Raw genomic sequence first — 23,785 nt, 5'->3', positions numbered from 1 at the left:
CTCAGTATCGGCGGGCTGTAACCAGATCAGCGCAGACGATGCATATAACGCCAAAACGTATACGCATGCTCCGTCGCCTCGGACTCTGCAGGAGAGAAGGACGAGCTCAGGCTACAGGTAGAAGAAGCTACGAGTACTGCTTCTCTGCCCGTACAAAAACCATCACTCTCAAAACACACACACACACAAGACAACCAACGCTAAGCCAACTCGGACAGCGAAAACGAACAGCAGCTTTCGAGGTCCTCAATACCATGCATCTGCGGAAGAGGAGACTGCCAAGTTGCAGCGGCAGGAATGAGTAATTCCACCCACCCATCCATCCATTCATCGCCCCTCGTCGAGATTCTCCAGCAAGGCGGCGTGCAGAAGGGGAGCTTTGCAGTTGCGTCTATACCATCCACCTTCAGGAATGATATATATATATATATATATATTATATATAAAAATAAATATATATCCGCTAGTTACTACGCCAAGAGCCACCCACCCAATGGAGCCGCCCTCCCACGCTCGTTACTTAGCACAGCGGTGCAGAAGAGTGGGTGCGCGCGCGTGCGCTATTATTGGTCTACTGATGTCACCGATGTCACCGATTTCAGTCGCCGATGTCAGTCAGTATTCGAATAAGAGAGAGAGAGAGAGAGAGAGAGAGAGAGAGAGAGAGAGAGAGAGAGAGAGCAGACCAGACTGAACCGAAACCGAACGTCGTCTGGCTTATGCTGGGTAAAAGCGGCGGAAAAAGTAAAAAGCAAGAGGTGCTCGCCCGCTCGCTCGAGCTTGTTTGTTTGCTTGCTTGTTTGTTTGCTTGCTTGTTTGCTTGTCTGCTTGTCTGCTTGTCTGCTTGTTTATTTGCTTGTCTGCTTGTTTGTTTGCTTGTCTGCTTGTTTGCTTGTTTGCTTGTTTGCTTGTTTGCTTGTTTGCTTGTTTGCTTGTTTGCTTGTTTGCTTGTTTGTATTCAGGGAGGGACAAAGAAAGGCAGGCCCCTGTTTGTTGATATGAAAAGAGAGAGAGAGAGAGGTGTGCAGCTAGTTGATTGGTTGAAGCATCGATGAGTATAAATGAACCTCGGATTTAGATAGTGCCATAAACGCTGCAAGAAAAGACTTGGTGCGATGACTAACTCATGATAAGAGGAATAGCAGGTCTGGTTACATTTACCCACTTGGATAGATGCCAGGCACGACTTCGCTAATTTGCCCGCCCTCTCTCGAGATGCAAAGCGTGATGAGAAGGAATGTGTGGATTAATCAATTGCTCGATTCAGATCACCAAGAGGCCACCTCCGAAGTTTTCTCACTCCTCCATCCGCCACCTCATCACCACGGTAACTTCCCTCTTCAAGCCAAGAGAGCTGGAGCCTCGTTCCCCATCCCTCCCTCACTCCTCTTCCATCCGATGGTTAGATCCCAAATTCCGGAAGGCCTCCAAACGAACACGCTCTCTCCAAGAAAACACATCCCAGGCAGTATCATAAAAGCTTCTCTCGTCCCCGGCAATCTCGTTTTATTCGGACGCTCGCTTGCTCATGTCTCATTATCGTCAATCGCAAGCCAAATAGACATACAAAGGTAAATGCTTATGCCATTACACTCCTTGCTTCATCTTTTTCTTCCCCCTCTTGCGTCCTGATCTATCTCTCAGTGAGGACCATTCCACAGGTGTCGCCGAAACCGACGGTCATACCGTCAGCCTCAGCGCCGCCAGCTTCGCCTGCATTGATCTCAGCACTTCGGGGTCCGGCTCCGGATCGATTCTCACGGGGGGCGCTCGTGGACACGCAGAGCACATGGGGTGTTTGCATCGTATACACTGCGGCGGTTCTATTTTACCCTCTTTCCGAGCGATGCCTTCAGCGCTGTCGGGGTGCGGTACGGCGGGGAAGACCTTGGTGCATTTGTGGCACCTGTATTTGACCGGGAGCGATGTATCAGAGGAAGGTGCATCGCCGGGATAGCCGTCGGGGTAGTGAGACCTTTTGGCTCTGAGGATTGTTAGCTAATTTTACCTATCACTCATGTCGGAAGGGGGAGAGCATACGGGTCCCGGGGACAGTCAACACATCGGAGGTGGTCGCAGTTTGGACATATCTTGCATCCACCTGGGAAGAAGGTGCCGCACTTGTGACAGTTCCGGCGGACTCTCTGCTTGGGTTTCTTCCTCACAAGGGGTTGTGCCCCAGGTCTGGGACTTGGTCTCGTCAACAGGATCTGCTCGCGCAGGCCCCAGTATGTGTCGGGCTCAATATAAACCACAATGGATGGCGTGACGTTCTCCTTTCTCTGGGCCTTCTCCCGTTTTGCCTTGTCCGTTTTCTTCGGCGGGTATCTTGGGCACGACTTGCATCGAGTATGCTGGCATTGGGAACAGACTTTGTTTACTCCGAAGGTAGTTTCACACTGGTGACAAGATCTGTGGACGCGCATCCGAATTGGCTTCTCGACGCGACATATCTCCCGGTCACAGGCGGACGGCAACGGCTCGATGGTGACGGCGAATTTCTCTCTTATTTTCATCGCACGGTCGGCCTCGATTTGCGAGCGCATCATCCTGGTGGGCTGTGGTCCTTTTGGGATATCCTCGACGGGGGCTGGGTCGGCGACGGGGGCTGGGACCTTGGTGTCAGGAGTTGAGGCCTCGACGACAGGAGTAGGCTCGTCCGGTTGGGCGACGACGCTGTGAGGTTAGCATGTTTGTCGTACTGTTTCCGAGACGAGGGCATACCTGGGTCCCTCGGTTGCGACCACGGCCGGCTTGCCGGAAAACGACAAACGTCCCGACCCATCGCGTCTCTTTAACACAGTCTTCAATCTCAAGACGATCTTGCTCAAGCCTCTCTTGCTTCCGCCCGGGACGGCAGGTCCATCTGCTGCTGGTGCACTCATTATTTTCGCATCGTCAAGATCAATTCCAGAGCTGAGTAGAAGCGGGTAGGTCGATCGTCCTCTTTATCGCTCGAATCGCTCCTTCAGCAAAATCAAATCCCGTCACGAAGGTTTTCCCGGGTCTCCGGCGTTTGGACTGCGGTCTGCACAAAGTTTCCAGGGTGTGTTCCGCAGGCTGCTTGGTAAATTATAAATTATTGATATGCTCAATGATGTCGAAGCGCCGAGGGAAGTTCCTTGCTGATGGGTTCGAGCCTAGATATACTACTACTACTACGTAGTATATATGTACGACTAGGTAGGTATCTCGCGGGTATGGAGCGGCTGCTGATTCCTGGCGCTGAATAATTCCATAAAGAAGGTTTTCCGTTCGACGAGGGGATCCTGTACCACGATCCTGGGATGTTGAAGGATGAGCTGGGGCGAGCTGATTGGAGATGGTTTTCGGGTAGCGAGACAGGCTCGGGGAGGGGTGGGGGGGAGTGGAGGCGGAATGGGGGGGGGGGGTTCTTGGGCTTGACAGGATTGTGGATGTGGATGCAGTTGGGGATGGGCCAAGCTCGCAAGGGTTGGTTGGCACAGGCGGTCTGTCGCTGCAAACGTCGCAATTTAATGCATGGCGGGCTTTGCACGGCGCGGGACTGGGACTGGGACAGGGACACTGACAGCGAAGCAGTGTACGACGGTCAGGTGGCCACGACGGCGAGGAGGAGAGGAGGAGGAGAGGAGGAGATGGGAGCGATGGAAGAAGAGGAGGGGAAATTGAGGGAAAATTGAGGGATGGAGATGATGGAGATCATGGACGGGAGGAACTGAAGAGAAGAGACTTCTATTTTCTCGCCTGCTCCAAGTAGCGCCAGAGTACTACGACTAACTACTCTAGGAGAAGGGACATGGTCACATGAACATATACATATATAGGAGCACTCAATGGAACCACTGCCACCGCAGGATCGGGATTTTAAATCCACTGCGATGGATTGGGAAGCGAGAGGAAAAGTTGAAGATGGTACGTACTCTGTACAGGTAAGTAGGAAGTAAATCATTATTCCTCGTGGACTCACTGCATCCGTACAGGACCAACGGCACCTCTGGAAGAATCTCGCTTCGGTTTGTTTACTACGTCCCAGGCGTTAGTAGTATTACCCCCTGAGGATACGTAGTATATCCCAGTCCCAGCACCGGTTGTGGCATCACCGCATCAGCCAGCATCCCCCACTAGGATCTCCACTACGCAATCAAATCTCGACTCTCACCCACGCTCACCACCCGCACGCCGGGATCTGTACCTGGACCTGGCTGGGTCTGCACATGCATCAGTCTTGGAACGTCGGAGCTCCCCGCCCGCATATCAAGCAGGTGGAGCGAAAGGTGGCTCGGTATTTAGGGTTGAGAAGGAGTCAGAAGATCGTACGTCGGCAAGATTTCGTGACTCCGTGTCTGGTCTGGCTAAGGGCGACGGGTAGGGACGAGTGCCGGCAATATAGCGGTCCGCTATAGACAGGGTCCACAACACTCCTTGCGACCGTATGGCATGGCATGGCATGGCATGGCATAAATCGACTTCTACTCGTATTTCTAAGTACTAAGTACCGCTACTTCCATTACCATTCCAAATCCCGGAGGAGCGAACTTTACATCCCAAAATCTTGGGAATACCGAATGCTTCGAATTTCCACCGTCGTGGCCATGGGACATGCTCCCTGCAGAATCCTCAAAAAGACTTTCACCCTGCAGGGCTCGGGAGGAGGACCCGTGGGGCATCGCTCACTGGTCTCGCCTACGGACGAACTGACAAGCCCATCTCGATGCTGGAGACGGATTCGCGAGAAGGAAACGATGGGTAGGTAGGTAGGTAGGTAGGTAGGTAGGTAGGTAGGTAGGTACCGGTAGGTAAGTAAGGGTAGGTTATGATGGCAGGAGGGTTTGCTCTCGTTTTAGTCCTCAGCATCGTGGCTACGGCTACCTTTCCACTCACAGTGCTTTACAAGCCTTTCTATGGGTTCAGGGCATAACTTACCAGTCTCTTTCAAAATCTTATCCTTTCCCGTAACCCGTTTCACTCGTCGTCCTTAGCATCTACTACGTACAATCACTACCGGTAGTAGTACTACGTACGTCTAGCCTCCTGCCGCCTGCAAGCCACCAGTTACTACTACCAGTCACCAAGATTCCCTGCGGCTGATCTCCTGATGCGGTAACAATAGTCGAGATCCCCGTCTAGACGCAAGAGTTGGCAAGCACGCCACGCCGGAACACCGGGTCTTTCGTTGACCGAGATCTAGGCTTGGTGCCACAGCAGCTCTCTCTTATCTCAACTTGCAAGAAAAGCGCTTCTGCCACGAGCTATCTTTGCTCCGGTGCTCCGGGCGGAGTCCTGTATCAAATGTCCACGCGGGCATGTTGACAGGCGGACAGCCGAGCCGGCGCTTCGTCCTCTTTGCAGTACGGGCGAAGATCATGTACAGAGTACACACAAATTGCTACCACTACCACTACCACTACCACTACAACTACCAGAGGTTGGCCGTGTCGTTAAAGTGGCGTAGGGGGAGAGAGTCAGTCCCGAGAGCCATGTTCCGTGCAGCAAGTGTCTAAAGGGACGGGTACATACAGGTACCACCACCACCACACCGGCCGGCACTGGCGCTCGGGAACATCGACTCAGCCCAAACGAGAGCGCCACAATCGCACCACGCTTGCATAGATGTCGTACTCCGTATACGGAACGAAAGAAGCACGAAATCGGTATTGAACGAGACACCCGGCCAGCATAGCAAAGCATTGATAAGACGTCATAGTCATAGTTATAATTATAGTCAGTTATAATTACAATTATAGTCATAGTCATAGTTAGTTATAGTTATAGTTATAGTTATAGTCACCGTCAGTTATAATTATTACGTATAATTATAGTCACAGCTATAGTTAGTTATAGTTATAGTTAGTTATGGTCGTAGTCAGTTATAGTCACAGTCACAGTCACAGTCACAGTCACTGACCACGCAGCGCCCTGTAATCAATATACTCCCGTAATATACTCCGATCCGTGAAAGTACGAATACTAGTACGAATACGAGGCACGGTCCCTGCCATCTACTACGGTATCTTATGAACCGGCCAAGAGAAACGCGTTGGTCACGAGTGCCGAGCTCAGACAACCAAATTGTTGTCCTCAGGCTCCGTACAACGACTTGTACGACTTTTATACCTACTGTACCGTATTGCTATACTCCGTACAGAATACTGGTTCGACTACGATGCAAATACCGGCCGACTTCGAACATCGCCGATTTGTCCTACCGCCGGCGGTGTACTTGGTAAAGTACAAGTACAACTCAAGACAGTGTCCGACACCTGATAGATAGTATTGCGATTCGCGAGACGGTTAGAAGAAATGAAAAATAGAGAAGAAGAAGAAAAAGGATCCCGAAATCATCACCGGTATCTCGTATCCGTATCCAAATCCAAATTCAAAAGGATCTTCTTCAAGATACAATTACTATATCCCGCCAACTCTCCAAAAACAACAACGCAAAAGCCAGCGCCAGCGCCTCCGAACCTATCCCCCTGGACTTCAACCGGACTCCACACAGCCCAGTCTTACAGCTACCACCACAGTACAGGCCCAGGTGTCACAGCCTGAGGGTACCATTAAAGTCTTAATCTCCACTTTAGTACAACTACTACTCCTACCTACTACGGTACTACCTTTCAGTTCGAAAATTCAGTTCAAATTACACAAACCAAAATCAAGGCCGGGCCAAGCTGCTCGGTCCGCTTGACCACCCAACTGCCGCCGCCCTCGTTTTCCTAAATTCAAAGGCCGTTATACAACTAGTAGTAGTTATGCTACTATTAGTACTTGTTATACTAGCAGTATTACAATCGAAGTACCCGGTTTGGCCGGGGCGCCGCAGAACCACAACTACACTACACTACGACTAGAAGTGGTTGACGCAGGTGTTCGGTAAACCAAACGCCTGGTGGTGAACCTCACAATCTCCACGTCTGAAAAAGCGCCGTCGCGTTGCCCGACGCGCGGTCTCTCGGAAGAAGAGAGAGAGATGTTCAAATCCCGATCGATATCACGGCGGAGGGACCCCTGTTTGCGAATCCGGTTTAAAACTGTACTTGGTTTTCTTTTTTAGTCTTTCTTACAGACTAGCGGTCGATCAGGGAGTGCGGCAGAAGTTACCTACAGTACTTTACCTCTGATTTTCCGAAACCCCTTTCCAGGCAGGCCTGTACTCTTTACGCTGGAGACAAACAAGCCTTGCTTGCGCGTCTTCGGATCAGCCGAACGAGCCGACGGATGTGTTTGATGTAGAGTGTTCTATTCGAGTGCCGTCCGTCTCTAATATCTTCTCCCTACTAACAAATGTAAATCGAGCAAAACGTATAAAAAAATATAAAAAAAATTAAATAGATATAAGAAAGAGATTACATTAAAATCTCCGCAGCAAGAGGTATTCTTTCCTTGCATTGCATTGTACTCCAGCTTTGCGAAGTCAACCTTACCTCTCTCCCTTATCTACAGTACCTATCCGCAAATATAGTAGTAGTATTACTACGAACTTGTCAAGGACGGAGCTACTTCCGGTCTACTACTAGAAGTATATACAACACCTATCTTCTTGTCGTACCAAGTAAAGTAGAAGTAGATAAGCCCTACAGTACCAAGTACTACTACTACTAATCCGTACCCCCCCTCGCCGACGTGCAAGTAATAAAAGATAAAAGCTCAAGCCATCCTGCGACATCACCACCTGCTCCGAAGCATCCGAATAATCTACCGGCCTCCCACAGTCCAGTCCCTCCCGCCCCCTGAGCATAAGCAAGACCGTACGGAGGAGTAGAGGTAGGTAGTTAAGGGCAATCAGTACCGATGTTTTTGCACTTTCGCACTAGAAAGGTGGTGGGGGCAAGTATGTAGTTGATGAGATAGCCAGCCAAACGACGCAGTACGTAGATTAATAGACATGACTGTTTCGTCCTCTTTTGTTCCCTTTTCGTTCTCCTCTGGGCCATTTTGATAAGGAGAAGTCTAAAACAGATTGGAAGTTTTACCAAAATTCTCCGGACGAAGGAGACGGGCCGGATGGCCAAAAAGTCTCTCTGCTGGCCTTTTCTCCGTCGTCGTCGTTCTGCTTGATTGATAAGTGATAGTGTAAAGTTGACGAATTCCGTCCGCGTCTGGATCATCGGAATTTAAAAACGGACGATGGCTCGCTCTCGCTTTCTGGGGGGGGGTGGGTGGGGGATGGGGGGGGGGGTTGTTTACGGATGTACGGCGTTTAAGCAATTCCCCCTGTTTTGACCCACTACGCAGCCTAGCTCAATCGAGCAATACCTTTACTGTCCTTCGCTTCGTGTCGCTGAACGCGAGCATGTACCGGTAATAGGTATAAATCCGATAAGAAAAAAAAAGAAGAAGATAAAAACCAGATTGATTCTCCGTGATATGTGGTGACTTTCTGTGCAGCCACGATTACAGCCCGACAACGCTCTGGCAGACTCTCTCATCACGCGCTTGAAATGCAAGTTCGCTGAGCTTTCCCTTAGCGGCACGAAGCGAGCGAAAGTGGGTCAAAACAGGGGGAATTACTTAAACGCTGTAACTCCTTTTCTTTTTGCTTTTCCCTCTTGATGCCTAACCCATCCACCACGAACGGAGGAGCGGACGGATGTGAGTTCAATTTTCTCCCTACAATCGGGTCTCTGGGCTCTGCTACTGTACATGCCCCTTCTTTCTCATCGCTGCTTCCTTTTGCTTTTGCTTGTTCGGTTTCGGTTTCGGTTTTGGTTTCGGTCTCGGTATTTCTGTTTGTTCCGTCCTGCTTGGGTACCGGTACTTTTGACAGATTCGTTCCCTTTTTGCTTTTTTCCATTTTTGGTTCTTCTTTTTTCATCCGTTCAGTAGTGGGCGTTGCAAGAGAGAGGACACAGAATCAAAAGAACCGGTAATCACGAGACGAGAGCTAAGATGATTAAGTTAGCGGTATGGGTTTCGACATCCACGTTGCATCGTCACTCTCCTTTGTACCCCGAGAGGTTGGGGGCTGACTGGCTGGCGTTTTATCTAACTGTTTCGTGAAGAATATATACATATATATACGTTTGGAAATACTCACCTCTTGCAAACCCAAGGGTACAATTAACGCAATATAACAAATACAGTTGTTGCCTCTCCGCCTTGCCCGGGATACTTCGGAGACGCATTAATAGAATCTTTCTCGTTGTTTTGTATACGTCGGTTCCTGCCGGGTTGGGCTGGGTGTGGTATAGTATGGTATAGTATTTCTATGAATCAAAATATGCCTCCTCTCCATCTTGAACAATAGAAGCCGTTCATTCTTACCCCAGCGACCCTGCTTGCTCTTCTTCTTGCTTGCTTGCTTCCTTGCTCTATAGCTGCGCTGCTAGGCTGCTAGGCTGCTGGGCTGCTGTGCTTCACCGCGGATCAGTTTATCCTCTTACTCGCATCAAGAACGCAAGAGGTTAACAGCTAAACAGACATCGATAACAGTAATCCCCGCTCATTATTCACCCACCACTTGACGCCAGAGAATATTTCTTTGACAGCCAACCAAGGCACCACCAAAGCGGAAAAGAGCCGAGATGCTAGTAACCGGGCCCGATATTCATCTCTGACACCCATATGTTATACCCATAGCTGACGGCGCTCTACTTCCTCAACTGCGATGGCTAAGGAGCTTCTTCCATGTACTAGCCATCTGCGCCTCCGACTTCCACTTCCTCATTTGGCAGGTTGTGGATGAATGAAATCAGCAGCTTCGTTTACTGCGGCGGGGCAATATTTGTTTACAACCTGACTTGACTTGGGGGCCTCCGAGGTCCGGGATGAGTGTCGACTGGCATGCAGCTAGCTGATAAGGTACCGTTATACTATGCGTGGAATCCCAGTAGCCCGACAGGCTTTTTTCAGTACTGCCCTTCGAATGGCCAGGAGCTGAGGCGGGTACGCGTGGATAGGAAGAGGTTAGAGGCGTGGGAATTCCAATATGCCGGCCCCCTACCACTGATCGAGTCCGCAAGACGCTGATATCTCACGCTACGGTAACCCAAAAAAAAAAACCAAAAATATGGATTGTTGGCGGAGAACCTATGAGGGGGTATTGATCTGGCTACGCCTATTCCATTCCATTCCGCTGAGAATACCACTGTCTCTGATAGACTCCGGGAAAGGACCGGAGGATTAGGATTTGGAATCCGTTGGTTCTGCGGCCTTTATTCAAGCCGGCCTCCGGCCTTTCGGTGGGTTTCTATCTGTCATATGAAGGCTTTTGGTGAGCGCTGGGTGAGGCCACCTTCTATAGATAGATCAGTTGTTTCATTTCAGTACGAGATTTTAGATGGGCTATTGCTATTTGGCGCTGGATCGGGGGTATATATATATTCCACAGCCTCAACTTCGCCTCAACGCTGGCTTTATATGCTGGGAGCCATCCTCCCCGCCTGGGCGTGGGCAATCCATCTATCCATCTATCCATCTTCTGCGGGTCGTAGTAAATAAAGACTTCTCAATGGAACGAAAACGCATGGGGTTCCTCTTCACCCTCTACTACTTACTAGTGGCCTGTGGCGTTCGAGATCAGGCTTTCTCTGTTGATCCTCGTCGTCAAGTCATTGTGAGTGGCTTCCATCTCCGTATAGCGATCGAGATCCATCTCCCGTATAGCGATCGAGAAATGATTGAAGAGATGTCCCGCCCTGTTGACTGGTCGAAGCAACGATTCTCTCCAAGTGGGCAACACGCCTTTGTAGCTGCTGATTATGCCCGCTGAGAACTTGAATTATGGGACCTCTCTGACAGCTCCTGGTCTTTCTGGTTGCAGGCGCCCTTCAGGTCATTCATTTTGATACTCGCGACCTGGCCTTGCAAGCTCATACTCCTGGCCTGCTCTTCCAGTGTCGTGACTTGAGTCTTCAAATTATCCGCCTCTCCTTTCGCCTGGCTCAGCTGATCCGGAAACCTTCAAACTTGACTGTGAAGAAGTCTCTCTTCGTTTTGCATGCGGTCAATGATCTTCGACTGGTCACCTAGCATTTGTTCCTGCTCTTGAATTCTGATCTCGTGATCCTGAATTGTTTTTCTCAATTCATCTTACTGTTGCGACTGTTGATGCAGTAAGGTCTTGGACTGGTTAATTCGATCCCCCTCAGAATTACCAGACATTCCCTCTTTATATTCTTCAATCAAAGATAATCAACTTTTGCTCGAGAATCTCTTCCCAAGGATACCCAGGTTGGCGGGAAAGCGATATAGCTGTTACGCTCCTGTGCAGAGGTTTGTAGTGCAAACATGTCCATAATCATGAAGCAATACTCACTCACCTTATTATTGATTTCCTCGGCATCCAAAAGTTCGACTGGACTCTTGGAGGTTTTTATGCGCGTCCGAACTTTAGCTGGGCTCCGAGAAAGAGTAGAGGCAGTTGAAGGGGAACCTGAGGAATTCGAACATTCTCGACGTTCCAGCTTTGTGCGGCTCGCCGTCGCCACAAACGCCTGACTGTATCGAAGCCCGAATATTTCAGGAGTAAGGGGCATGCTGCCAGCGCCAGGCCTCCCCGAGTCTTGCGTTCAATGTCAGATTCAGACTTTAAGTGAGGCTCTCCGACTTGGTAGAGACCAATAAAATATCCCTCCGGCCTGCCTGCAACACCGGCATGTTATATAAAACATTGCACCTCGGTGAGCCCATCTGCTCATCTATCATTGAGCCCAGATGGTGGATGAGGAGGAATCGAAAATGCGAGCCACAGAAAGCCACGCGCTACTTACGGATTGATGCAGCGTTTCGAATATTGGTGGCGTGGCGGGTAGGAGTTGAGCTGGTTGAGAGAAGGGTGCATCAGCTGAGAGAAAGCACCACGAAAATACCAAGACCAATCAACGATGAACTTTGAATGGAAATAAATGAACTTGGGTTAAAGAATTAACCGACAAAGTAATCCAAGAAAAAAAAAAAAAAAAAAAAAAAAAAAATAATTAAACAAGAAAATTTTAATTTTTTTTTAAACAATGAAGAAAAATTCAAAAAGAGTTTAAAAAAAATTCAAAAAAAAAAAATCAAAAAAAAAAATTAAAAAAAAAAATCAAAAAAAAATTTTTTTTTGAAAAAAATTTTTTTTTTTAATTTTTTTTTTTGTGCATATGTATTCCTTCGGTTCATTCTATGTAACCCAATTCACAACTAACTACCTTAAGTAGTGACATAAATGGGGCACCAAACTAATACGACGCAACACCTCACAAAGAAAAGACAAATCATGCTGCTTTCATCCGTATGACTGACTCACTCCTCCTCCTCCCTCCCCCCTCATCAAAATCCAACTAGTTCCTTGATATAACCTCAGTTCAGCCTTTTCCGACATCAGAAACCGAGAAATCGGCAGATAGATAGCTGGTGTAGCAACACGTAACCGCGACGAAGAAAGAACAAAAGCAATTTGGCGCAGAGGAAGCGCGCGGGGCTCATAACCCTGAGGTCCCAAGATCGAAACTTGGAATTGCTATATAACATCCCTTCCGGTAGTATTTTCTCTCTTGAAGTGTTTTTATTTTTATTTTTTATTTTTATGTTAAAAAAAATTGTTTTAATATATATATATATATATATATTCTTTTCTTAGGTGTTGGAGAATAGAGAGACGAAAGTAGCGATGGAGGGTTTAATGTTCTCCATCGACCTGGGTCTCTATAGACTGCCGAAGAGTCCATATTATTATTCATTACGAAGTGTTCATTCGAATAGTCCCATTACTTCAAATGATCTTTATTGGCCAGGGAAGAAGAGGTATGATTGAATCGGCTGCCGTGGTGAAACTATCCCTGCAATCCAGAAGCCTCGGTCCGAACCGTCTAAATTCGGGAGATCAACCTTCCAAAGATCTCTGTTTTCACAAGGGTTGCTTCCCCATTTACTCCGTCTTGCGCATCCCATTCTTTTTTTTCCTTATTGTTGCTATTTGTGACCGACCATGTTACCCCAAAGAGCCGTCCCCATCGTCGTCGGAGTGGGTGACATCAAGAACCGGTCTCAGAAAGTAGAAGATGCCATCGAACCGATGAAACTGATGCTCCAAGCAACTCGAGCCGCCATTCAAGATACCGGTCTCTCGCCAAGGAAGTCTTCAGAACTGCAGTCGGGGATTGACAGCGTGGGCGTGGTCAACACCTGGACCTGGAGCTACGCAGATCTTCCCGGGCTGATATCGGAGCATCTGGGTGTCAGACCGAGGTATACGACTCTCAGCCACCATGGTGGAGACTCTCCCGCCATGCTGCTCGATGAAGCGGCGAGGAGGATCTCGTTCCGGGAGTGTAGAGTCGCCGTGATAACTGGTGGTGAAGCTCTGGCTTCACGTAAGTGTTCTTCGGATCTTTGGTGGAGCCGATATGCTGACATGTGGAAAGTGAGTGCTTGTGCTGCTGCAGGACAGTCTCCTCCAGGATGGACACCTCCGGAAAAGAGTGGAAAGTCGTTGTCGGCAGGGGACATCTCGAGGATGCCGGAAAGTACGTTGAACTGTTATCACTTGTGGACTGAGCTTGACACATAGTAGGCATTGGAACTCTCCACTCCATTGGGCTACCTATCCATGTATACCCCTTGTATGAGAACGGCTTGAGAGCTCATAGAGGGCAGTCTCTACAGGGCAATAACAAGGAGTCGGCTGAGTTGTATGCGGACTTTGCAAAGGTTGCCGAGAAGAACCCCCTATCCTGGAATTATGGTCAGCCGGCAGCAACCGAAGCTTCCATCGGGATCGTGTCGAAGAAGAATCGAATGATTTGCTTCCCTTGTACGTCGATTCATCGAAATCAAAAGCTCTTCGCTGATCTTCTAGACCCGCTGTTGATGAATGCATTTAACAATATAAATTTGGCCGGGTCATGCATTCTGACCTCGACCGAGTACGCTCAAGAACTAGGGATTTCTGAGAGTAAATGGATCTATCCATTGGGAGGAGCAGGGTCCAGTGATGCCGAAAATTGTAAGCGATTACTGCAGCTGTTACAAAATCCGTTGCTGATTCTGGTAGTTTGGGAACGTCCGAACTTCTACTCAAGCCCAGCCATCTCGAGGTCACTTGACGAGGGGCTGCGCGTGTCGGGTGTAACAAAAGACGAGATTGATCTTTTTGAATTCTACTCGTGCTTCCCAATCGTGCCAAAATTGGCATGTCGACATCTTGGATTTCCTCTGACGAAGCAATCGAAACCGATCACGCTGTTAGGAGGATTGACGTCTTTTGGAGGGGCTGGAAACAATTACTCTATGCATGTGAGTACGTCGAAAAGTGTCAGAGTACAGCTTCGCTAATATGAGTGAGTAGGCAATCACCGAGATGGTACGAGTACTGAGAGAGGGCGAGAGCAAACGAGGATTGGTCCTTGCGAACGGAGGTTTGGTGACATATCAATACGTCGTATGTCTCTCCTCACAGCCTCGGACTTCGCCATATCCGAATCGCAACCCACTTCCTGAAGTTTTGGAACACGGATCTGTACCGGCTCTAGATGACAGAGCGGAAGGAGAAGCTGTCATCGAGGTACGTCGCAGCTCGCTTCCATTTTTCTGGCGACTGTAGTGCTTGCTGATTTTGCAGACATACACCGTCGAGTTTGAGCGGGATGGTTCCCCGTTGCGTGGACATGCCGTCGGAAGATTGAAAAGCAATGGCCATCGATTCCTTGCTAATCACGGCGATGACAGTACTCTACAGCAGTTGTCGAGCGGTTCCACGGAGCCGATTGGGAGATGCGGATGGGTGCATGTTGGCGAAGAAGGGAGAAACTTATTCACTTTTGATCCGGTTGGAAAGCTGTGAAGGAGGCACTTTGAAAATCTTCCAATTTATCGCGAAGATAAAACAGGCTCCCCTGGACCGCAGCTGCTCTCTATTGCTCTGATGGTCAATAGATAATTGAATGAATGGATGACACGATTAGCAATTTGTGGAGGCTCTTGGGATCTGAACCTGCCGTGAAAACTCGGTTAGAGATAAACACTCAATAGAGCGGACAATTATCAATACATATGTTATATTCTGCTCGATGCAAAGGGCAGGTAGTAATTCAAAATATCACATGCTGCTGCTTTTTGTTGATTGCCTTGCCTTCTTTCTTTTAATTTTCGGGCTACGATTTATAAAGTCTTATCGTCACGTGAAGAGAAAGGGCGAAGGTGTTTTGAATTGGTGGTCACAAAGGCCAAGAAGCATCAGCTGACCTTTGGAGTCGTGGCCGCTCAACTCAGCACCGAGCCAATCGGACAAATTTTTAGAGAATATACATTCTTTATTCGCATCCAAGCGTATTGATACAGTACAGCTCCTTTAGCTCAGTGGTAGAGCGGGCGATTGCAGTAATGTCAATTCATCGCCAGGTCGATTGTTCGAACCAGTCAGGGAGCTCGTCTGATCCGTATGTTTGCGGACCTTTTTGCGACATTCATCACCTAGCCACCATCCCCATCATTCACCTCGGTGGCCTTCCCTCCTTCCACTTTTGTTATTTTTTATTTTTTCTGCTTCGGTGATGGTTCCCGGATTTGATGCATATTGGAGCGAGTACCACACACATATTTGGATCAATTACCTATCTATATCCATCAATCTACGAAGTATTATCGACCGGACGTATGGTTTTTTTTGATCGATGTAGAGTAAGTAAGTAAGTAGTATTAAGACAAGACCTGCTGCGGCTGTCTTGATTAACTCCAGGGATCAATGACTTGAGGTAATGATCAACAATTCCTAGGCCTCGCCTCGATCTGTTCTGGCATTTTTTTAAAAAAGGGGAGCGATAAACAAACAAACAAATTCTAATATCGACGTCGACGTCGACCTCGTGGGAAACTAGCAGTGGCAGCCGACCGACCATTGCCGCGTTGGATACCGCGACGGAGCATACATACACATCTATCGCAGAGCAAATTAGAATAGATCAGCAAGTCCTGATGAAGCAGACAAACCAACCATTGTCTGTCTTACTTCTCGTGGGGCAGTGGAAGCATGTAGTACCTCGCTGCCAATGACGACCACAGTACATGCAAAACCAACACGAGGCTTGCATAAGAGGGAAAATGGATACGCAGATCACAAGCAGCTCGCTTCATTCTCGATTGGTCACGCATGATAAAAAGCCTGTCCGGGTATCTATTCTGACATTGTATTGCGCCTCCTGTCCCATCCATAAGCAAGCAAGCAAGATTTCGACACCAACGCCATGTATCCATCCCTATTATTGTACCCCTTGATGCTGTATCGAGCCGGCATAGAACTGCTGCTGCTGTTGACTCTGCCCTTGGCCCATCTCCATGTACTGCTCCATATTCGCCTGCATCTGATCAGGGAACAAATCATCCGCTGGATCCCCAGCCAAACCACGGCTGACTTTGAACTCGGGAGGCACTGCCCGTCCAAAGGTATCGGCCCTGTTCTTCCGCCTCTGCTCCGGAACAGGGTTATTGTCAAGCCGAGCGTTCATCCACTCATTCGCATCCAGAAGCTTGCCCAGCGCTACATCTTGTCTGAACTTTGTTGCACCAGCCAGGGTAGGTAAGAGGTTCTTAGTCTCGTACCATCGACCTTTGATGTCCAATAGGCTTTTCTTTGCGAGCGGGTCGAGCAGGCGCCATTCATACCACATTCCCGTCTTGGCATTATCCGCGATCTCGTTGCGGAAGCGGAGATCGGCTACCATGCGAGGTGGTAGGTTTGGAGTCGGCCATTGTGTGCGACTAGTGTACGGTGTCGGCATTTCAACCCATTTGTAGACTTCACCGATGATAGTCACCGAAGAGCCCGTATGTGTGGTACGCTCAATGAGCTTATGTACAACCAAAACCAGTATATCTGGTGCTAGCGATGCAGCTGCTGGAGGGCCGCGCATGCGAACGGGCTCACCAACCCAGAGCTTCTCACCACCTAAGAACATACCGTTGTAGTGGACTTCGCCTGGGCCGGCCAGCGCGCTCTCGTTTCGGTCGAAGAACGAGTAGCTGGCGTCTATGCTTCGCGCGGCGAGGATACTGCCGTCAACAACATATTCTTTGCTTTGATTTTGATCAAAGTCTCCTCGGACAACACGGTCCCAAGGCACGTCATCGAAGCCTTTACTTTGGAGTATAGGAATTGTAGTGGGTGGGAGACTCCATGCCAACCACGGTCGAAGCGAGCTCTCTTTATTGAGGATTCTAGGATTCTGTGCTTCATAAGGATTTGATAAGGGTTGTACGAAGTATCGTGGTGCATTGTTCATCAAGCCTCTTCTTGAAATGACGCCCAGACGCCAATTGTTGCTGGGTTCGTTCTCCCACCAGACCAGCTCTCCTGGTCGATATAGGTATGACCCTCCAGATTGACTGTCGTAGAGCTGTTCTGGAGACGGCCCATGCTTAGGAGCTGGTGGCTGAAGTCTGGGTGTCGAGAGTGCAACAGCGGGTGCATTTGCTTGTGGTGGAGGCTGAGAGCGTGACGGTATAATAACTTGCTCCTTAGAATCAGTATTTATACTGGGCTGAAGCGTGCTATCTTCCCCCTTGACCTCATCCATTTGTTCATCGCTGGCGTCCGGTGAGCAGACTTTGCATGAGCAATTCTTGCTGTCGCCTTCCTTGTCAACTGCTAGCCACAAAAGATGTGGCAAGAAATCCGCGGGACTTCTGTATCTCTTCTTGCGACCTTGCGGATGTCCGTACAGGTAGGCGTCTTGTCTCTCGAAATTGCCATCGGTCTGCTTCTCCTTCCCGTTCACCGTCCGGTATGTAACTTTGTATTTCAAGTGTTCCCATAGTTCGTAGCCTTCTGGTAGCTCTTTAAGAATCCAGTTTCTGCCTATTAACGGTTAGTAATATATATTATGTGCTTGAAAAACTGGCATACGCTTCAACTCCTTGTTATCCTTCGTTAAAATGCTCATAAGCATGCCACCCAACTTGCGCCTCCACTCAATAGCCTTGAGATCATTGTCGTCTAGCTTCTTGTAACAATCCACAACGTACTTAAGCTGCCCAGGGTCCTTGGGATCATTCGTTGCCTTTGGCGTATCATCCTTCTGGTTTGCTGTAGGCGTATTTGGCTCCTTCGACCCATCCCTCCCAGTAGCTGTCTCTCTACACCCATCAGAGCGGGACACTGCACATGGATAATAAACGGTACCCATTGTGACAGGTGTACTCGCTGTAATTTTCTTTACACTGGAAGAGTAGTGGAAGAGTGAGAATACAATCGATTTTTACCAGAGCTACGGGCCGCATGTTCCATGTACATATCGAACAGGGTTTCAATCGGGCTGGAACAATGTACGACCGGATCACATGTATGCTGCGCCAAGGATGCCGGAGACATGAGGCTCTTCCGAGCTAGCGTCGGTGTTTGTTGCAGCAAAGAGCAAAACGCTGCCCTATTTAAGAACGCTCTTGTATTTAAAGGGGAAATGAGGATTTTGTAAGCAGTTTCCAGCTATATTAGAGGGGACCTGTTGGGAAAATTTATGCCTGATAGGTAGTAATAATGACCGCTCAGACTTCGACCTGAAGTACCTAGGCCTTGGTAAAATTAAAAATACAATTATAATCTTGAAATATTTGCAAGCTGCAAATTATAGCAGAGAAACGATCCAACTGCTACCTTATTTACGCGCCTTTTTTATAATGCCTTTATTTTCATTTTGGAAAGTTGGTCTTTAGCTTAATAGCCATATGTTTATAAAGTTTCAGGTTCTAATGTTTTTAACTTCCTTGATCATTTTCGCGATAGTTTATTAAATTTCGATATGTTAAAACACGGCTGACTTTATGGGGCCAATTTTGGCTTTTAATATAAAGCAACCGATAGAGAGCCGCCCGTACAACGTTTCAAGCGCTTCTGAAATCCGGGGTAAATTTCAGCCTTATATCTGGGCACCCACTTCTAGACCCGCCTTACTCCGTATACTACTACTAAATGCTACTGGGCCATCGAATCCTTGCTTTATCTTGCATAATCTACGGAAGTACAGCGGTTAAGTGGCGTAACCCTCGTCGACCCACAGCCAATTTTTCTAACCTAATTGGGTTCTGTTCAATTGAGGTTCTTCAAAATTCCGTGCCTAGCGATCACGTTATTGCCCAAGTGGGTTAGAGAAAGTAGCCGTGGGTCGACGAGGGTTACGACACTTGACCTCTGTACCTCTGTAGCCGCACTAAGCTCTTACGGTTAGCGCGCTCTAGCTAATCAAGAAGACGGTCCGATATCAATAAACGTCATAAGAGTCCAGCACCTCTAGTTTTGAGAATGCTAAAATTCTTATTTTTTAAATAATTAAACCAAAAGGATAATTATTATACTTGAAAAGCATTGACTTGTGAGATTGGTGGATCGAGTTCAATCGAAGTCTAGATATAGGTACCTAGGTAGCTTATCTTATCTCTGCCCTCTAAATTAGTCGAGCGAAGGCCAGCAACAGACAGATAATTATTTTCTACAATGAGTATTCTCGGCCACTACCACAACACCTTCTTTGGATGCCCATTGCCATCCTTTGCACCGCATCGCACCTTGCAAAGGCAATTCGTTTATTGATTCCGCGCAAAGACAAAGACAATACCCTTTCATCTAGTGCAGTAGCAGCAGCAACGATCGCAGTCGCAGCTCGATGAAATTCGTTACGGCCAGTCTCTTCCCGTAATCGCCGCCTCTGCCAAACCGTCTCGATCTCGTCCTACACCCCTTACCTAGCAACCGTCACATACCAACGGCAGCGCACCGCAACCCAGCTGCAGCTGCAGCTCATCAATTCAAGATGGAGAATGAGAATTCAGATTACCAAGAATCCCAGTATCCAGATCTGCCCGACCTCCCCCAGGACAATTTGCGACCCCTCTCCTCTCTACCTCTTCCGTATCCCGACTTCACCCTTCCTCACGATCGACTCCCCGCTCCCGAGCCAAACCACTACTACAACTATTCATCTTCGCAAGAAGAAAGCTGCCACAGCTACCCGTCTTTACAGGAGCAAACATTCCCCTCGTACCCGGTACCTCCTAATTACACCCAGCCCGAGCAAAGATCTCCCCATCCACGATCTTCCGCCTCTAGTCTCCTGTCGAAATTCCTCCCTGGGGTCAGCACCATGCATAAGATGGACCAGCGCAGTCCGCGAAAGGTATCGGGATCTATAGGCCAGCCTATTTATGCTGAGTCCAACAGCACTTCACCCCCGCGGTTCCAGGCGCATTTCCAGGCGCAATTTCAGACTCCGCCAATTCAACCTACTCCATACGTCGATCTGGTGGATAATAAGGAGCAGAGAACGACTCCTGTTAAGGTCGATAGTGATGAGGAGAAGATCGAATATACGAAACCTCGATCTCGACTTAGGGTCCGAAATCCAGAGAAAACACCCAAGTCATCGCGCAAAAAGGCGGCTCCTGTCAGCGGACTGGCGAATATCCATACAACCCCAGTTATCACCAAGAGGAATGCGATTAGGCAGGAAATTGCTAGCAAGACTGCAGCGTATCGCAACAAATTCTTTGTGGACAAGAAGGATGTGCTTCTCCCTCTCTTGCCTGCTCAGCACAACTACGTAAAGAAATTGATAGAGAAGGAGGAACAGATGACACTAGAGGAGCGTGCTCAACTGCCCACGATTACACCCTACAAGGAACTTGAGGCGCAGCCAAAGGGTATTATTGCCACTATGAAGCCTTATCAATTGTCTGGGTTATCTTTCATGATGTATCTCCATCACAATGTATGGACTCTTTCCCATGTTACCGAACGAAGCTAATATTCGCAGGGGCTTTCTGGCATCCTTGGTGACGAAATGGGCCTGGGAAAAACCTTACAAACCATCTCACTCATCCAGTACTTGAAAGAGAATGATCCGAAGCAAGGCATGGGTAGATTGCAACGGCCATTTCTGGTTGTCTGCCCTTTATCTGTTCTAAGCAGTTGGATGTCTGAGGTGAAGAAGTGGGCCCCTGGCTTGAAGGCAATCCGTTTCCACGGTCCGGCCCACGAGCGACAACGTTTGAAGAAAATTGTCGTTGGTCAAATTGACATGTACGGAAACCTCACTGCTCAAGCAAAGCAAAAGATGAAATCGCGTAGAAATTCGGCCAAGGTCATATCACTGGATACTGACTCGGAGGACGAAGAGGACGTTGGCGTTGATGTGGTTGTTACTACATATGAATGTTTCAAGGCCGAGCAATCGTGGTTTAAGACTGCTTTTGTATGGAGATATGTTGTGCTGGACGAGGGCCACACGGTCAAGAACCATGCAAGTCTCACATCGAAGGCGTTGCATGGTATCAGGGCTGAATATCGTTTGATCTTGACCGGTACACCACTTCAAAACAACTTGTCGGAATTATGGTCGCTGTTGCATTGGCTTTACCCGGAAGTCTTCGTTGACAAGACAAATGAGCTTTTCGACACTTCCTTCAATCTTTCTAAGGGACAGTACTCCAATACGGTGCTGGACAACTCTCGTCGTTTGCTCGAGCTCATCATGTTACGCCGCATGAAGACATCTCCAGGAGTCGACCTCAATCTACCCCCAAAGACTGAGGTGCTCCTGTTTGTCCCACTTTCGTAAGTCTCAAAACTACACGATCTACAGTTCTCAGCTGATAAGATACAGTCCTATGCAACGCTTCTGGTACACTCGAATGATTACAAAGGCTGACCAAGGTCTCCTTGACGAGTTGTTCAAGGGGGCTAAGAGCAAAGAAGAGCAGAACATGCAATCTCTGAAGGAGATGGAGGAACGTGACGCCGAGCTCATGAAGATAGAGGCCGATGCTCTGGCAGTCTTGGAGAACGATGCGCTCATTGGCAGCGACGCATGGAAGGAGACCAAGGCCATTCTGGAGCAAACCGTGCAGCGTGAGCAGGTTGAGATCGAAGGCAAGAAGTCGGATTGGCAGAAACTAATGAATTTGCTCATGCAGCTGAGAAAGGTCTGCAACCACCCTTACCAGATCCAGAACGCCGAGCCAGATCCTTACCATTCTGGTGAGCATGTTATCACAGCCTCTGGCAAGTTCATTATCCTGGAAAAGTTGGTCAACGAACTTGTGATCAAGCAGAAAAAGAAAATCCTGATCTTTTCCGGCTTCACTAAGATGCTGGACTTGGTTGAGGAATTGCTTCTGCTGAGAGGCGGTGATGGAACCCATTTCCGATCGATGCGAATTGACGGCTCCACTGCCCGAGCTCGTCGAAACCTGGGAATCAGGATGTTCAATGATTTGGACAGCGAGTACCGTGTCATGATGATATCTACCCGCGCTGGTGGTCTTGGTATCAATCTTGCCACTGCGTCCGATGTGGTTCTGCTTGATCAAGATTGGAATCCTCAAATCACACTCCAAGCCGAGGCACGAGCTCATCGCATTGGCCAGAAGAATCCTGTCACTATTTACAAGCTCGTATCTCAGGGTACAGTTGAGGAGCAGATGATGGGTCGAATCCAGAAGAAGCTCTACCTTTCTGCCAAGGTCACGGAAGCCATGGAGGACATCCATACTAAGTTCGGTACCGGCAGAAAATCCAAGAAGGGTCCAGCCAAAGATGGCGACAATATGCCTCAATTGAACACTAACCAACTGATGACCCTTGTCCGTCGTGGTGCCTCTGCCATCTCCAAACCTGAGATTGACGTTAATGAGATGCTAAGCTGGGATTGGGAGACTACTGTAGCCAAGTGCAAAGACCAGCCAGCCGATGTCAATGTCAAGAAGGATGCAATTCCCGACGCCAAGGTTGATGAAGAAGCCGAGCGCAAGTGGTTGTCCGAAATGGAGCGTGTCGAGTCTTCGGTCTTTGATGGCAAGAAATTAGCTAAGGGCGCGAGACATAACACCAATAAGGACATTGCCCAAGAGTTCTTCAACAAGGAGGACCGACGCATTGGTAAGAACACCACGGTCATGGTAGACGGTTTCGCCATCTCCAAGGAGTCGATGAACTGCGCCTGGGGCGAAGCTATCCCAACCATGGCCGGCAAGGACGCCCGTCTGGCGAACCCGAAGCGCGAAAAGAAGAAGTCACCCACACCACAAGAACATTGCCAAATCTGCATCGACGGAGGTGAGCTGCACTGCTGCCAACTGTGCCCCCGGGCTTTCCATTTCGCCTGCCTGGACCGCGAGTACCAGTCCAAAGCCAAAAGCTGGCAGTTCAACTGTCCCCAGCACCAGTGCTTCGACTGTCACCAAGGTACTCAAGACGCAGGCGGCATGCTCTACCGCTGCCGCTGGTGCGAGCGCGCTTACTGCGAGGACTGCCTTGACTTCGATCACACGACCCTCATCGGCAACACGCTCATGGAGTACGATTTGCTCGGCTACCCGGAAGCTTCGAACGCGTTCTACATCCAATGCCCGCCTTGCACGGAGCATTTCGAGGATAACCCCAAGGATAGGGAGTTGTGCGAGGAGCTTGCAGAAGGCATCAAGAGCCACTACGAGGCGGAGTTTGGGGAGCAGGCACAGGGCAGCACGCGGGAGCAGAGCATGACGGACGCGACGACCGTGGAGACGAATGGGGTTAACACGCCAGTTGTGGTTGAGGATGATGAGTATGAAGCTAACGACCATTCGCGGAAGCGCAAGATGAAGATTAAGCTGAAGGTTCCTCCAGCCAAGCGGGAGCGTCTCGATGTTTAATATGGAGTTTTCTCTTTTGGTTTTTGAGGAGGTTTCACGATTACGATACTGGCGTTCGAGGGGTTGCATTTTCATGTCACACAAGGTATGGTACAACAGGGCGTTTGTTTGGGAGGGGGGGTTGTGGTTCCGCGCACCTCTTGTCTACATTTTTCCCCTCTCGCGAAAAAGAAATGATTGGCTTTTCTAGCCTTTCTGATCACTA

At 48.8% G+C, this 23,785-nt stretch overlaps 5 protein-coding genes across 6 annotated transcripts; 2 read left to right on the top strand and 3 right to left on the bottom strand.

The window, feature by feature from the left end:
• Positions 1–1,633: 1,633 nt before the first annotated feature.
• Positions 1,634–2,885, bottom strand: L3040_005042 (uncharacterized protein; the record flags this gene model as incomplete). Its single annotated transcript, XM_066156431.1, has 4 exons — positions 1,634–1,713; positions 1,833–1,984; positions 2,041–2,676; positions 2,725–2,885. The coding sequence occupies 4 exons, from the start codon at positions 2,883–2,885 to the stop codon at positions 1,634–1,636; spliced, it is 1,029 nt and encodes a 342-aa protein (XP_066011837.1).
• An 8,220-nt stretch (positions 2,886–11,105) lies between these two features.
• On the bottom strand, positions 11,106–11,459 carry L3040_005041 (uncharacterized protein; the record flags this gene model as incomplete). Its single annotated transcript, XM_066156430.1, has 2 exons — positions 11,106–11,186; positions 11,244–11,459. The coding sequence occupies 2 exons, from the start codon at positions 11,457–11,459 to the stop codon at positions 11,106–11,108; spliced, it is 297 nt and encodes a 98-aa protein (XP_066011836.1).
• A 1,433-nt stretch (positions 11,460–12,892) lies between these two features.
• Positions 12,893–14,746, top strand: L3040_005040 (uncharacterized protein; the record flags this gene model as incomplete). 2 transcript variants are annotated; one of them, XM_066156429.1, is made up of 7 exons in its annotated part: positions 12,893–13,277; positions 13,329–13,430; positions 13,478–13,717; positions 13,763–13,909; positions 13,958–14,199; positions 14,252–14,467; positions 14,525–14,746. In XM_066156429.1, 7 exons carry the CDS (start codon positions 12,893–12,895, stop codon positions 14,744–14,746), a joined length of 1,554 nt encoding a protein of 517 aa, XP_066011835.1. The 2 variants fall into 2 exon arrangements, with proteins under 2 accessions (XP_066011835.1, XP_066011834.1); XM_066156428.1 differs by having other exon boundaries at positions 14,632–14,727.
• Positions 14,747–16,160: 1,414 nt separating this feature from the next.
• Positions 16,161–18,083, bottom strand: L3040_005039 (uncharacterized protein; the record flags this gene model as incomplete). Its single annotated transcript, XM_007292124.2, has 2 exons — positions 16,161–17,755; positions 17,804–18,083. 2 exons carry the CDS (start codon positions 18,081–18,083, stop codon positions 16,161–16,163), a joined length of 1,875 nt encoding a protein of 624 aa, XP_007292186.2.
• A 1,620-nt stretch (positions 18,084–19,703) lies between these two features.
• On the top strand, positions 19,704–23,580 carry L3040_005038 (uncharacterized protein; the record flags this gene model as incomplete). Its single annotated transcript, XM_007292123.2, has 3 exons — positions 19,704–20,657; positions 20,703–21,502; positions 21,552–23,580. 3 exons carry the CDS (start codon positions 19,704–19,706, stop codon positions 23,578–23,580), a joined length of 3,783 nt encoding a protein of 1,260 aa, XP_007292185.2.
• Between the last annotated feature and the right edge of the window lie 205 nt (positions 23,581–23,785).

Source organism: Drepanopeziza brunnea (assembly GCF_022702325.1).
Source record: "Drepanopeziza brunnea f. sp. 'multigermtubi' strain 214-2 chromosome Unknown ctg7, whole genome shotgun sequence".
In the NCBI taxonomy this organism is placed as follows: domain Eukaryota; kingdom Fungi; phylum Ascomycota; class Leotiomycetes; order Helotiales; family Drepanopezizaceae; genus Drepanopeziza; species Drepanopeziza brunnea.
Note: the sequence above shows the minus strand (reverse complement) of the source record. Positions and strands in the feature narration are given on the sequence as shown.